The sequence below is a fragment of the Thermomyces lanuginosus genome (genome assembly GCF_041956635.1).
Source record: "Thermomyces lanuginosus strain ATCC 200065 unplaced genomic scaffold VTN49scaffold_19, whole genome shotgun sequence".
NCBI lineage: Eukaryota > Fungi > Ascomycota > Eurotiomycetes > Eurotiales > Trichocomaceae > Thermomyces > Thermomyces lanuginosus.
The window spans coordinates 109,588-123,671 of NW_027192353.1; the positions used below are offsets into that span (position 1 = coordinate 109,588).

At 53.9% G+C, this 14,084-nt stretch overlaps 5 protein-coding genes across 5 annotated transcripts; 4 read left to right on the top strand and 1 right to left on the bottom strand.

The window, feature by feature from the left end:
• Positions 1 to 2,601: 2,601 nt before the first annotated feature.
• Positions 2,602 to 4,379, top strand: VTN49DRAFT_632 (uncharacterized protein; the record flags this gene model as incomplete). The annotated part of the gene is made up of 3 exons (XM_069414475.1): positions 2,602 to 2,646; positions 2,698 to 2,985; positions 3,045 to 4,379. 3 exons carry the CDS (start codon positions 2,602 to 2,604, stop codon positions 4,377 to 4,379), a joined length of 1,668 nt encoding a protein of 555 aa, XP_069270992.1.
• A 1,090-nt stretch (positions 4,380 to 5,469) lies between these two features.
• On the top strand, positions 5,470 to 7,934 carry VTN49DRAFT_633 (uncharacterized protein; the record flags this gene model as incomplete). The annotated part of the gene is made up of 3 exons (XM_069414486.1): positions 5,470 to 5,539; positions 5,591 to 6,764; positions 6,821 to 7,934. The coding sequence occupies 3 exons, from the start codon at positions 5,470 to 5,472 to the stop codon at positions 7,932 to 7,934; spliced, it is 2,358 nt and encodes a 785-aa protein (XP_069270993.1).
• Positions 7,935 to 8,428: 494 nt separating this feature from the next.
• VTN49DRAFT_634 (uncharacterized protein) lies at positions 8,429 to 9,359 on the bottom strand (the record flags this gene model as incomplete). Its single annotated transcript, XM_069414497.1, has 2 exons — positions 8,429 to 8,959; positions 9,021 to 9,359. The coding sequence occupies 2 exons, from the start codon at positions 9,357 to 9,359 to the stop codon at positions 8,429 to 8,431; spliced, it is 870 nt and encodes a 289-aa protein (XP_069270994.1).
• A 265-nt stretch (positions 9,360 to 9,624) lies between these two features.
• Positions 9,625 to 11,232, top strand: VTN49DRAFT_635 (uncharacterized protein; the record flags this gene model as incomplete). Its single annotated transcript, XM_069414508.1, has 1 exon — positions 9,625 to 11,232. One exon carries the CDS (start codon positions 9,625 to 9,627, stop codon positions 11,230 to 11,232), a length of 1,608 nt encoding a protein of 535 aa, XP_069270995.1.
• A 237-nt stretch (positions 11,233 to 11,469) lies between these two features.
• Positions 11,470 to 13,325, top strand: VTN49DRAFT_636 (uncharacterized protein; the record flags this gene model as incomplete). The annotated part of the gene is made up of 9 exons (XM_069414510.1): positions 11,470 to 11,654; positions 11,724 to 11,792; positions 11,845 to 11,929; positions 11,988 to 12,093; positions 12,152 to 12,224; positions 12,278 to 12,431; positions 12,486 to 12,499; positions 12,551 to 12,974; positions 13,032 to 13,325. 9 exons carry the CDS (start codon positions 11,470 to 11,472, stop codon positions 13,323 to 13,325), a joined length of 1,404 nt encoding a protein of 467 aa, XP_069270996.1.
• Between the last annotated feature and the right edge of the window lie 759 nt (positions 13,326 to 14,084).

A 14,084-nucleotide genomic window follows, 5' to 3' on the forward strand; every position in this document is an offset into this window, starting at 1 on the left:
GGGATTCCAATTGTGCACGGTGGCCCGCTTGTCATTGAATTCGAGAAGATAATCCGCCACTCGCCAAGGACTCAGGACGAAAGGGACATCCAAGTGAGCACTAACGACTTGGAATATCTTGCTATTAACGTTAGGGACGAACAAGGTTTCCCTGCAGTCTACCCGGAAACGCCCAGTTCGGAGATACTAGAAGAAACATCAGAGGATGAAGAATAAAGGAGATAAAAGGGGGACAAATAGAAACAATAGGGTTTTATTATATTGGATCAAAACATGACAGGCATTACCCTACTCACTTAGGAGCTTTCCAATTCTGAAAATGGCAGCCGGCAGGAGGTGATGGTTCACAATCGTAGTGAATAGGCGTTTCCACCGACGTAGAGAAGTTCTCTCACACACGACCTCCATGAGTATTTGACTTTCCTGACGACATCCTCACCCAACTGGCACAGAAAAAGATACAGATCATTCAGTTATTCAGACATTCTTGTTTTGTTTCCAAAGGGGTCGCTCGGGGCCTCACGAAACCGCCGCACGCGTTTTTGAAGAAATCATGAACAACGAGCTCAGGTCCAGGAGACTTAGGGGGATGATAAGATCGAAGGGTGAACAAACGCGGGAAGGACACAGCCGTAAAAAGCAGCCCGATTGCCAGTGGAGACCAATATGCCGGTCTATAAATTGGCCATCACTGATGGCAGAGGTTGCCTTGTCGCAGTCGAGGGTGAAGCTCAATTCAGACGTTCGATTTTGGCTCCAAGAGAAAGACCAGGCCGTACAAACGGTCGTAACGATTGAAAAATGTGGGCGAGACGACGACGAGCAGCCCATGAGAGAGCAAACTGTGACAAAGGAAAAGCACGAGAACACGCTGATTATGCGCGGGGTCCCATTGATTATCGACTTCGAGAAACTCTTTGTTTCCCCAATTGACTACAAGATAGGAGGAAGAAGATCGTAGTGAAGCAACCGGAAAGCTACCATGTGTGAGGTCAAAGCAGTGGTTATTCGGAGTAAACGGCGCAGGGAGGAAGGATCTAGGGGATAGATGCTTTTTCTTTGACTTAGAGGAGAGGTTCCCTCAAAATTTCCTCGACTCTCAGATTCTTTTGACAAGAACATCCTTCCTTACCTTGATATAAAATGAAGAATCTGACGTTTCATCAGAAAGATGGACTTCTAGAAACCGTCTGGCTATCGGGTCTCGCCAGCCGACTGGCTCAACGCGAGTGCTGTCCCTATACCAGAGGCCGTAGTTTACATAGCAAGAAAACCTCTAATTTAGATTGCTTCATATCGATGCAGATAGCATGGAACTGGGTCTTCGCGGCATGAACACCACCTTTAACAACCGTTACTTACCGGCGGCGCGAGTGGAACGAGGAATTAATGAATCCGGAGCCCGGCAGGAAGCCCCAGCGGAAGGACCGCCCTGTGAACGGATAATCGGCTTCACTGTGACAAATTCAAGGAAATTCGTGAAACAATTTTGCGAACGAATTCAATATGAAGGAATACACCAGCTCTGGAGCAGGCGGAAATGGTGCCACAAGGACAAACAGATTCGAGAGAGTGAATACGTACTCTTCACTGGTGTAGATACGAACACATCAAGCAACACTTTCTCAAGACTTACAAGTGCATCGCTCGCAGTTGTTCTCGTATGACAATAGTCGGGGGATTTCTGTTCGAGGGGAAGTCTGGAAAGCACACGAGCGTGCGAAGCACATCTTCGATATCGTTCTGATAGGTGCGCTCGAGTGTATGCGCGTTTCGTGAGAACTGTATCCTTGGCGATCTGTGAGCTGCGATAGCGAGGAGAGAAGCAAACGACCAGACTGTGATTGGCTTTCATGGAGACTTCCCCCCGGACGTGAAACAGAATGGCCGGCCGAGGGAGCGGGAGATCTCTCACTCTGGGACACGAGAAAAGCAATAGGGTCGTCAGCTTCAGTCAGACATTGCCAATTGATCAACATTGCCGGAAATAATCCTGTAGAAATGGACACGACGCAGTTGCCGCTGCGACTGCCAAGGTACTCTCATCGAGAACAAAAAATCACCATCTCTAAGTGCGAGAGAGAAAGCTTATGGTTGTACGCGGAAGCCTGCTCGTGATCCAATTCGAGAGGCTATTTCTCCATCCGCAAAGAACTCAAAACGGAGGGACGTCCAGCTGTAGGCTAGGGATTTGGGACTACTCGCCACGTGGGTTTGGCACGTACAGGACTTTATGAAATAGAGGGTCCGGGAATCGCGAAGTTGGAAAGTCGAGACTTCAGAGTGATCAAGCAGTACCTAGTCTAACTTCATTTGGACTACTCGTACGGAGTAATGCGCTATCAACTATCCCTAATTGAAAATTTGTCGCAAGCATTCAAAGGTCTGAATTTTCAAACCTCTTCCCACTTTTTGAAATGAAATTTACAATCTCGAATTCCTCGGAAACCCGATTGACCTGAACTGCACACCCGCACGACTGTCCGACTGCAGGCTGGTTGGCCTTGATTCCATGATCGTGAGCCGTGCGAGGTCAAAGTCGAAAAATTTCGAAGATACTCGATCAATTAGCTCTGGGCATGTCGAGGCCAGCACAGCCGCATGGCGGTGCCGCGACAGAAGAACGGCCGCGTCATCATCCACTTTGTACGGTTCTAGCAGTCTGCATTGCCGTTTAGCCACTAACCCTAAACACAGGATTATGATTGCTTCTATGCATCCGTATTGGAGGCAGAGAACCCGGCGCTCAAGTCGCTGCCTCTGGCCATCCAGCAGAAGCAAATCATCGTCACCTGCAACTATGAAGCCCGGCGGCGCGGCCTGAGGAAGCTCCAGCTCGTCAAGGAAGCCAAGAAGATTTGTCCAGACGTCGTCATCATCCTGGGCGAAGATTTGACCAAGTTTCGCGATGCCTCCAAGAGCCTGTACGCTTATCTGCGCGGCTTTCTGTGGGGTTCTAAGATTGAAAGGCTTGGCTTTGACGAGGTTGGCCACTTATGTACCCGACAGCAATAGCAGAACAGTGTGGCTGATGCCATGTCTAGGTGTTTCTTGACGTCACTGATATGATAGACTACAATGTCGCGCTGCTGAGCCACCATGACTTGCAGCATTCATTCTTCTGCTTGGATAGGGAGGACCCAACCAAGGGCTTCGAGTTTGACGCGACTCGGTACTGCGGTCCTACGTATCCGCCATCGCCGGATGCCACTGGCGTCGACCTTTCTGATCCGTTGAGTCGGCGTCTTATCCTGGGCTCACATCTGGCCTTCCACATGCGTATGCGACTAGATGCCGAGCGGGGTTACACGGCCACCGTAGGAGTGTCCACGAACAAGTTGCTGGCCAAGCTCGTCGGCAGCGTGAACAAACCAAACAACCAAACAACGCTGATTCCACCGTATTCCGTAGACAGAGATGACGAGGGTTGCAGCAGTAATGTGACCAAGCTTATGGACTCTCACGAGCTTGGCAAAGTGCCCGGGATCGGGTTCAAGACGGCGCAGAAACTGCGCACGCATGTTCTCGGCCGTGAACCAACATTCCAGCCCTATGTTGAGCGCAGTCAAGATGCCCAGGTCACTGTTCGAGACGTGCGGCAGTTTCCAGGAATGGGCCCGGCTATGCTGACCTCAATTCTCGTTGGGCCTGGCACCGCTAAAGATATTGGAGTTCGGGTATGGGAACTGCTCCACGGAGTGGATAATTCTGAGGTTCTCGAAGCGAGAACCATTCCCACTCAAATCAGCATCGAGGACTCCTACAAGGGATTACCCCACAACGATGCAGTCAGGAGGGAACTCTGTCACCTCGCCGCCAGCCTGATCCGGCGTATGCGTGCCGACCTGACAAAGATGGACGAGACGGGATCGGGACGGCTACGCTGGCTCGCCCGTCCCCGTACCGTCCGACTCTCTACACGGCTCCGGTCGCCCAAAATGCCTGATGGCTCACGGAACTACAGCTTCATGAATCAGCGCGTGTCACGCTCTGGCCCAGCACCTTCCTTCATCTTCTCTCTCGATGACGACATCGACGCTCTCGCGACTCGTCTTGTGGATGAACTGCTTCTGTCAATGTTCCGCCGGTCGTTCCCGGCGCGATCCCTGGAGGAATTGGCCCTGATCAACGTCGCAGTGACCAATATGACGGACGCCGAGCCGAAGCAAAACCGCGGGCAGGACATCAGCAAAATGTTCCGTCAGGAGGAAATGCCCTCGACAACACCTACCTCTGCGGTTGTCGACGCAGAAGTTTTCTGGGAGGAGAGCGATGGCGAAGACGGCACGTATCATCATGAATTGTGTCCTCGCTGCGGTGTGTCCGTTCCGTACTTTGCTCTGGCGGCCCATGCACAATATCATGCGGCACCTGATTGAGAGTAGAAGCATTGAAACGGATGACTGGGTATGACCATCACGTTGTACTGCTGGCTGGAACTCGAATGGTTTCATTTAGCCGATCACTCGTAGTTAGGCGTTCGCGGATCGGGCCCGCTACCTTCAAAACTTTTATGCTACATAGCTTCTAATTACTTTACGGAATTCTGTTTCTATCTTCTCTTCAAGGACACTGAGGAACACTGTAGAGTCTGTAGGCGCCTGTCTCGTCTCCCTCTGACAGTTGCTGAAGGACTGGAGGCAACGCTGTCGAGCACTCGGAGCCAATCAGCGGCTGGAGCCGTCGAACACTAAATCTAATCGGGTAGCTCTCTCTGACAGGCCCATTTTCTTTAAGGCCAACCAATGATGAGGACCGTTGCAGAGCCAAGTATGCAATCCAGATATTAACCATACCAAAAACGGCTTACTGTAATCTTCAAATCTGGACTCAGGGTTCCAGAAACAGTGTCCATCTTGGCTCCGGCATTCCGTCCTCCCGGAGCTGACTAAGCGCCTTGCTCCTGGCGAGGCTTGGAGGAGTACGTATACAAAACACTCGTCTTCTCCCGCTCATTTCTCGGGGTTCTCGTCGTTATTTCTTATTATCTCCGTGTCTTCCGCTTCTTGTATTGTTCCAATATCGGTTTATTAATTCTGTCCCGCCGGCCATTTACGTTGGTCCCTTGCGGTGGACGCCAAGGCTCGCTGCGCCTCCGCCGATTTGACAGCTCCAAGGCTACCCGGCTTGACTTGCAGCGACTGGGCCGACTAATCACAGCTTGTTGCTCTTGGGCTGATCTGGTATCAGCCACCACGTTCCCTCTGTCGCCGCGGGGGCTGACGTACGCACGTTGTTTTCGGTCGAATGTGAAGAAGTCTTAAACCTGGTTTCGGCTTTGTGTGACCCGGTGTCGTCGTTGCGAGCACAACAATTGTTACGACCCGGATCTCGGGCTGAAGAGAGAAATTCTCCATAAAGCGGGTTTATTGGGTCTGTCAAAACCAATTCGGTCTTAATCCATCACTTTGAGCGTGGACGCAATCCAGCGCGCGGCCCGACTGCAGCCGGCCTGCTGAATCGTCCGATATGAAGCGGCCCCATGGCTGGGTGCCGGCCATTCTGGGTGCCCTCTTCGTCTGGAGTGGAATTGCCTATGGTAAAGATCCTCTTCTTTGTTGAAGGATCCCATGAGGCTGATCAGGTGCAGGATCGTCGCGCATACCAGATCCCATCTCCTACGTCTCCGAGCTAGAGGACCCGGTCATCCACACCCCATCACATCGGATCCATTCGGCATCTCAGTTCGACATCACATTCACCCTCCATGATCGAGCACAGCGGTTCAAATTACATCTGGAGCCGAACCCAGATGTCCTCGGGCATGGACCGGAGATCGAATATCTCGGTGAAGACGGAACCACCCACCGCTCTGAGACCATCAACCAGCAGGATCATCGGGTTTTCAAGGGAACGGCCTGGACGGAGGAGCGGGAGAACCACTGGACAAGGGTAGGCTGGGCGCGCATCTACATTAAGCGAGATGGAAAGGAACCGCTGTTCGAGGGCGCGTTCAGCGTCATGCATGACCATCACCACATCAAACTCCGTTCACGCTATTTGAGAACACGGCAGGTGCATGATGTGCTTCCGGACGACAAAGGCCACGATTACATGGTCGTGTTTCGTGACTCGGACATGATCCCCAACCAGACTCAACTCAAGCGATCCGAGGCCGATTACGCCTGCCACGCCGATAAGCTGCCTTTCAATGCAGACCCTAATCATCCAGTTTACCAGGCGCCGCAAACCCCAAACATTGGCGCTATGTCTCTCGGTGAGATGTTGGGGCTGTACCGGCGGCAGTCGGACACCATAGGAGCTGGAAACAGTGGCGGCGTCAACCTGGCATCCACCATCGGCAGCACAGCCGGCTGTCCCAAGATGAAGAAGGTTGCATTGATTGGCATCGCCACAGACTGCAGCTACACCGCCAACTTTGATACGGAGGAAGACCTGCGACAGGACGTGATCCAAATGGTGAACACCGCTTCCAACCTCTACGAGGAGACGTTCAACATCTCGATCGGGTTAAGGAACCTCGTCGTGAGCAAGCGCGACTGCCCAACGACGCCTTCGCAGTCGACTCCGTGGAACACGGGCTGCAATCAGGGCAACATCACCAGCAGACTGGAGCAGTTCACCGCCTGGCGAGGAGGACGCGACGACGACAACGCCTACTGGACGTTGATGAGCGCCTGTCCAACTGGGGACGAAGTGGGATTGGCGTGGCTTGGCCAGCTTTGCAACCGCGGAGGTTCCGACTCGACGGTTGCAGGGGCGAATGTGGTCGCCATTACTCAAAACCAGTGGCAGGTTTTTGCGTAAGTATTTTCACTCTGTTCTTCAGTTTTGTTTCTGGCTGACCATGACTTTTCAGTCACGAGACAGGTCATACGTTTGGTGCTGTCCATGACTGCACGTCGAGCGCCTGCGCGCAGGGATTGCAAAGAACGTCTCAGTGCTGCCCGCTGTCGAGAGACACGTGTGACGCGGACGGCCAGTTCGTGATGAACCCAACGGCCAGTGAGCGGGCGAGGACATTCTCTCAATGCACGGTGGGCAACATTTGCTCCGCATTGGGCCGCAACAGCGTCAACTCGAACTGTCTGGTGGACAACAGGGGCGTCGTGACGATCCAGGGTAGCCAGTGCGGCAACGGGATTGTAGAGGAGGGCGAAGAGTGCGATTGTGGTGGCGAAGATGGATGCGGGGACAATCCTTGCTGCGACGCCAGGACGTGCAGGTTCAGAGACGGCGCGGTGTGCGACGACTCCAACGAAGAGTGCTGTTCCAATTGCCAGTTTGCATCGTCGAACACGGTATGCCGAGCCAGTACTGGCCCGTGCGACCCGGAGGAGCGGTGCACGGGAAGGTCAGGTAGCTGCCCACCGGACCAGCACCTGGACGACGGTGCAAGCTGCGGCGACGATGACGGCCTGACGTGCGCCAGTGGCCAGTGTACAAGCCGCGACCTGCAGTGTCAGCAGATCATGGGCGCCGTGCTGGGCAGTAATGACACGAGCGCCTGCGACAGCAACTCCTGCCAGATCTTTTGCGCGTCGCCGGTCCTGGGCAACAATGTCTGCGGCAGTGTCAACCAGAACTTTCTCGACGGCACACCCTGCAGCGGCGACGGCCGATGCCACAACGGGCGCTGCGAGGGCGCCACCACTGGCGGCCAGATCCGGTCGTGGATCGACAACAACCGGGCACTGGTTATTGGACTCGGCGCGGGCCTGGGCGGGCTCATTCTCCTAGGCATCCTCAGCGGCATCCTCTCGTACATTCGTCGCCGCCGGCGGATGCGTTACCTCGCCGTGCAGCAGTCGGCTCCGCCCGTTGTTGCCGCCGGCTGGCCCGGCCGTCCACCCTCGCAGGCGCCGCTGCGAGAGAGCCCACTGCAATCCGAATGGAATGGGCCATATCCGCCGGCATACCAGCCGTATACTCAATACCCTCCATATCCTGCACCGCCCCCTCGATACGGGTGACACAATGGCATGCGTTATGATTGCTAAAAAAAAAAAATAAAGAGGCTGTTTGACAAAATTTTTCTTGTTTGTCGTTGTTATTTGGCATGTGCCGGTTCAGCATGGATGAGTATCGATGGGTATTCCTCACCTTGTTTCGATCGGTCTAGGGTTACCTGGGTTGGCATATAGTGTATTCGGTTTGAACATGAGTTAGCTAATGCATATATATATCTTTTCTTTTCTCGAATAAGAGCCCTCAGCTGTTCAAATTTCATGGTTCGTCGGTCATTCGTATGATATTTCAAGGCCTGATCTACAAACGGTTCGACCCATCACGACAAACGAACGAAAAAGACGAAAAACTCCTGTGCCCGACAAAGTACTAGAAATATGAACAAAACAATGAAAGTCAAACCCCCCCATACACAAAAGCTCGCCCTATAGAACCACTCGCTGACAATAATAAACCAACAAAATAAACGAGAAGGAAAGAGTATGTATTGTATGTTTCTTTATTGCCAACAGATGCTCACAAACCCTTCCCTTGTCACCCCGCCGACGCCTTCGAGATCAAATTCTTCGATCATCGCGCGCAGTTCCTCTTCCTCGAGGCCCGTCTCGCCAAGCTCGCGTGCCACACGCCGCAGGTCCTCGAGGTCGATGTATCCCTTGCCGCCTTCGTCGAAGAGCTCGAACGCGCGCAGGATTTCTTCCCGGGGGTCCCGCTCGAGGATCTTGTGTGCGGTGATGGTTTGGAACGCGGAGAGGGGCATGAGGAGAGAGGAAGGATGTGGCGGGGCAGTAGTGCTTGCTTTCCCATGATTATGTAGTGGATGTTGTTGTTGCTGTGCTGATTGTGATTGTTGTTGTCCTTGTTGTGTTTGTTGGGAGGACGGTGGTTGCACCTGCGGTCGTGGAACCCCGTAGCTCGTCAGTAACGAGATAAGTTCTTGCTTCGGTACCGTGAAGCCTAGAGCTCGTAGCGCGACACGGAGTTCGTGGTAGTCGAGGTGTTGATCGCGGTCGAGGTCGAAGAGTGTGAACTATGGCAACCTCGTTAGTCAACGCCATTATTCAAGTCCAGGGAGGGGCGGTGGGTGGTACCGCCTCATTGATCTCCTCTCGCTGCTCTTCTGTCAATCGATTTAGCGGATTATTCTCCGCCTGCGAGGATCCTGGCCCTGCGCCGCCAGGATTTTGCGATGCTTGCGCCGCGGACCCTTGCCCCGGCGCTTGTGAAGACTTTGCGTCCAATCCGAAGTTGTCCACCAAGCCGCCTGCTCCTCCTCCTCCGCCGCCGCCTCCGAGGCCCCGTGTTCGTGAAAAGGGCGCCGACGCGTTGAATGGGCCAGGGTTACCGCTCAGTGAGCGGTCGGGAAGCTTGCCTTGTGTGCCGGCATAGGCAGAGCGAGAGCCGAATGGCGCGTGGCCTGACGATGCCATGTGCTTTTATTTCGTCTTGTATTTATACCGAGAATTTGGGTGCTGTCGAGGAGTACTGTACTGTTATCAAGGATCTGCGTTTGTTGTTGGTTTCGATGGGCTTTTGGTGGATCTCTCCAATGCGCCGGGATCAACGCGGTCAACGCGACAAAGCAACAACACGCCTTTCCGTTTTTGGAAGTTCGTCTACCCATTCGTAGATGCTTGGAGGAGCTATTTGTGGCTTTGGCTACTTATTGATGATGACCGCGCAGACAAGCTGACCATGGTCCAATGTCCGATCTGCGGAAAACCCGTCAAGGAGATCAACATCAACGCCCACATCGATGCAAACTGTGAAACTTTGATCGAACCAGTCCAAAGCGACTCGCAGAAGAGCGCCAACGCGCCTGTTCCGAGCTTTTTCCAGCCCACATCTGCTCGGAAAGCCGCTGCTCAGGCTAATGCTTCTACGAAAGAATCATCGTCGTTAACTCCGGCTCGGAACGATGGCGCACGAAAGCTGTCTGCGACGCATAGCCCAGGCGAAGGTTCCCCTGGTGAGCTGAAGCGAAAGCGCGCGGAGACCAGTACCGCGACGGCCACTGATTCCGCGAAACGCGCACGTCCAAATGCTGTAGAGAATGCGGCACCGCTGGCCGAGCGCATGCGGCCAAAGACGCTCGATGAAATCTACGGGCAAGAGCTCGTGGGTCCGCACGGCGTCCTGCGCGGGCTGATCGAGCAGAACCGTGTGCCGAGTATGATCCTCTGGGGTGGTGCCGGCACGGGTAAGACAACGATAGCGCGGGTGATCGCGTCGATGGTGGGCAGCCGGTTCATCGAGATCAACAGCACCAACACGGGTGTAGCCGAGTGCAAGAAGATCTTTGCCGACGCGCGAAGCGAGTTGAGCCTGACAGGTCGCAAGACCATCGTCTTTTGCGATGAGATTCATCGCTTCTCCAAGTCGCAGCAGGATGTATTTCTCGGGCCCGTCGAGAGCGGAACCATCACACTGATCGGCGCCACGACGGAGAACCCGTCGTTCAAGGTCCAGAACGCGCTGCTGTCTCGGTGTCGCACGTTTACTCTTAACAAGCTGAGCGATGACGACATCGTCACGATCCTTCGTCGGGCGCTCGAGGTCGAAGGGCCCAAATACAAGCCGTCGGAACTGGTCAACGACAACCTTATCCGCTACCTGGCAGCCTTTGCTGACGGCGATGCGCGGACTGCGTTGAACCTACTCGAGCTGGCTATGGGTCTCTCGACACGGCCTGGCATGACGATGGATGATCTGAAAAAGTCGCTAACCAAGACGCTTGTGTACGACCGCGCCGGCGATCAGCATTACGACACCATCTCGGCCTTCCACAAGTCCATCCGCGGCGGTGACCCGGACGCTGCGCTCTACTACCTCGCACGCATGCTCCAGTCGGGGGAGGACCCGTTGTACATAGCTCGCCGGCTGATCGTAGTCGCGTCCGAGGATGTCGGCCTGGCCGACAATACCATGCTACCGCTGGCCATCGCCGCGCACTCTGCCGTCGAGAAGATCGGGCTGCCCGAGGCGCGCATCAACCTGGCGCATGCCACCGTTGCTCTCTCGCTGGCGAAGAAGAGCACGCGTGCGTACCGCGGGCTAAACAATGCCATGGCCGCGCTGGCCGAGCCGGGCGTGGCCGGCCTCCCTATTCCGCTGCATCTCCGCAACGCCCCGACGAGGTTGATGAAGGAAATTGGCTATGGGAAGGAGTACAAGTACAATCCTCTCTACAAGGACGGGAAAGTCAAGCAGGACTATCTTCCGGAGGCACTCAAGGGGCGGAAGTTCCTCGAGGATCTCGACCTGGGTACGATGGAGGATCCAGATTTACGAGAAGACTCTTGACCATTCCAAGATACCCTTTTCGGCTTGTGTATACAGTACTTCTCGGGCGAGTCATAATTTGGATTGCATTCGGAGCCAAGGCGAGCACGCAATTCTCGGAGCATCGCCGGACATCGGGCCGATCAGCTCTCCAATCTCCGTAGAGCAAATCTTACTGGCAGTAAAATAACAATCCCTCCGTGTACTAATTACTAGTCAGCGTTGTATCTAGGCAACTTAGAGCTTTTTTTTGCGTCAATGCGAGTGTCCGTGGTTTCCTCCTTCTCTAGGTTCTCTTCTAGAGCTACCCGCGTTGCTCCCCGCACTCCGCTGTTTTTCGGCCGGTTGAACTACAACTCTGTGCGCGCCATGTCGGCCACCGCCGCGCGTTCCGATCCTTTTCGTCCTGCGAAGCGAGTCGCAGGACAGCGGCAGGATGTTTGGTACGGTTTGTAAAAAAAAATTTTTTTCTGTGTGGTGGTTGTTTGCTGACCACAACGCGCCGGGAGCAGGTCAATCATCAATGAAGCCGCCGCGGCCTCGCCCGTCCAGCCCATTGTGAACATGGGCCAGGGCTTTTTGTACGAGTCGCATCGTTTTCCTAGTTCGTGGGCAATAGTTGACTGGTTTCAGTGGCTATAATCCTCCCCAGTTTGCGATCGATGCAGCAAAGGAAGCGTTGGACCGCGTGGAATGCAACCAATATTCGCCGACAAAGGTCTGGTTACAACAGTCTCGGGTTGGGGAGGGAATGAAGACTCATTTATTTCATATAGGGCCGCCCGCGGTTGAAGAAGGCCATTGCCGATGCCTACTCGCCGTCGTTTGGTCGCAAGTTGGACCCCGAGACAGAGGTTACCATTACCACCGGTGCCAACGAAGGTTCGCGAACCGATAGGATGTGCTTGTGGTCAAGATTAGAGGCTTATGAAGGTTACAGGAATGCTGAGCGCTTTTATGGGCTTTATTGAGCCGGGCGACGAGGTCATTATCTTTGAGCCGTTCTTTGATCAGTACGTTATCGAGATTATCTGCGATGGGTTGTCTTGTTAACCGCCGCGTGCAGGTACATCAGCAACATTGAGATGCCCGGTGGCACGATTCGCTATGTTCCTCTGCATCCGCCGAAAGATGGCGCAGTCCGGACCTCGTCGGCTGCGGAATGGAAGATTGACTTTGACGAGCTGGAGCGGACTATCAATTCCAAGACGAAGATGATTGTACGTTGCGTCTCCGGTATGAGAATTCCGTCTACTAACATGATATGGCTTTAGGTCCTGAACTCGCCGTAAGTTTTGGCTTTTGGCAGCCTTTTTTTGCCAACTTCTGACCACCCCAGGCACAACCCGGTTGGCAAGGTATTCTCGCGCGAGGAGCTGGAGCGCATCGGTGAGCTGGCCATCAAGCACAACCTCATCATCCTGTCGGACGAGGTGTACGACCGGCTGTACTACGTGCCCTTCACGCGTATCGCCACGCTGTCGCCGGAGCTGTGGGAGCGCACCCTGACCGTCGGCTCCGCGGGCAAGAACTTTTACGCGACAGGCTGGCGTGTCGGCTATCTGATCGGACCTGCGCATCTCATCCGCTATGTTGCCGCTGCTCACACGCGCATCTGTTACTCCAGTGTCTCCCCACTGCAGGAGGCCTCCGCCGTGGCCTTTGAGAAGGCCGACAGCGAGGGCTTCTGGGATCAGTCTCGGACGGAGATGAAGCGCAAGATGGAACTGTTCTGTGAGGTTTTTGATGAGTTGGGAATTCCTGTGCGCTTCCCTTCTCTAGCTCTTCTCCCTATTGAGTTCTGTGGCTGACGTTTGTAGTACTCTGACCCCGAAGGAGGCTACTTCGTCCTCGCAAACTTCGCCAACGTCCAGCTGCCAGAGGGCTACAGTTTCCCGCCGCACGTTGCTAGCCGTCCGCGGGATTTCAAACTTGCCTGGTTCCTGATCCACGAGGTCGGCGTCGCGACTATCCCGCCGACGGAGTTCTACACTGATGAGAACGCCCATATCGCGGAGGATTACCTCCGATTTGCCATCTGCAAGAACGACGATATTCTCGAGGAGGCGAAGAAGAGGTTGAGAGGGCTGAAGAAGTATATTGTGCGTAAATAAATCGGCTCTGGTGTATAGATAGAGGTGCCTCGATGCCATACTAGAGGCATAATAATAAGAGGGTCTTTCAGGTTCTCCGTGCTGAGAACAAATCATCACCGTCTTCAAGCGCGACGAAAGAATCATCGTACACGAAGGCCCGCTCGTGATTGAATTTGAGAGGTTGTTTCTCCGTCCGCCGTGGACTCAAACCAAAAGAGACATTCTTTTGAATGATGAGGACTTGACTGAACTTGCCACTGATATTTGGCGCGAACAGGGTTTCCATTCCGACCCGGATGATGAAAAGCGGGAGGAAATGGATGACTAGGAGAACTGAATAATAGAATACTCTAAACGCTTGCTTCCAACATTGGCCTACGCAGCAGGAGCTCTGTAGTGTAAGGCGGCATAAGTAGTAATTTTCATTGAAATCGACCACAAATCCATGGCCACATCCTCTATGAGTGGCGTCATACCGTCATCTACCGCTAAAGTACTCTCGGTGAGGATGTTATAGATTTAATCGAACGCTCACGTCGTGCAATCTCAAACGTGGCTTTGCTTGGTCCTTCCTGATAATGTCGCATGAGACGCAGCTTGCATCTGGCCAGGGCTTCCTGCACCTGGGACCTTCTGTTCCACGACATCCCTATGAAGGAACACATCAGCTCTGGAACATTAAAAAAACAAAATTTGACGCGGAGGAGAACCAAGTCCTGGACAACGAATGGGTGATATTTACGGGTATCGATGAGAAGAGATTCGCGGAAGACTTCG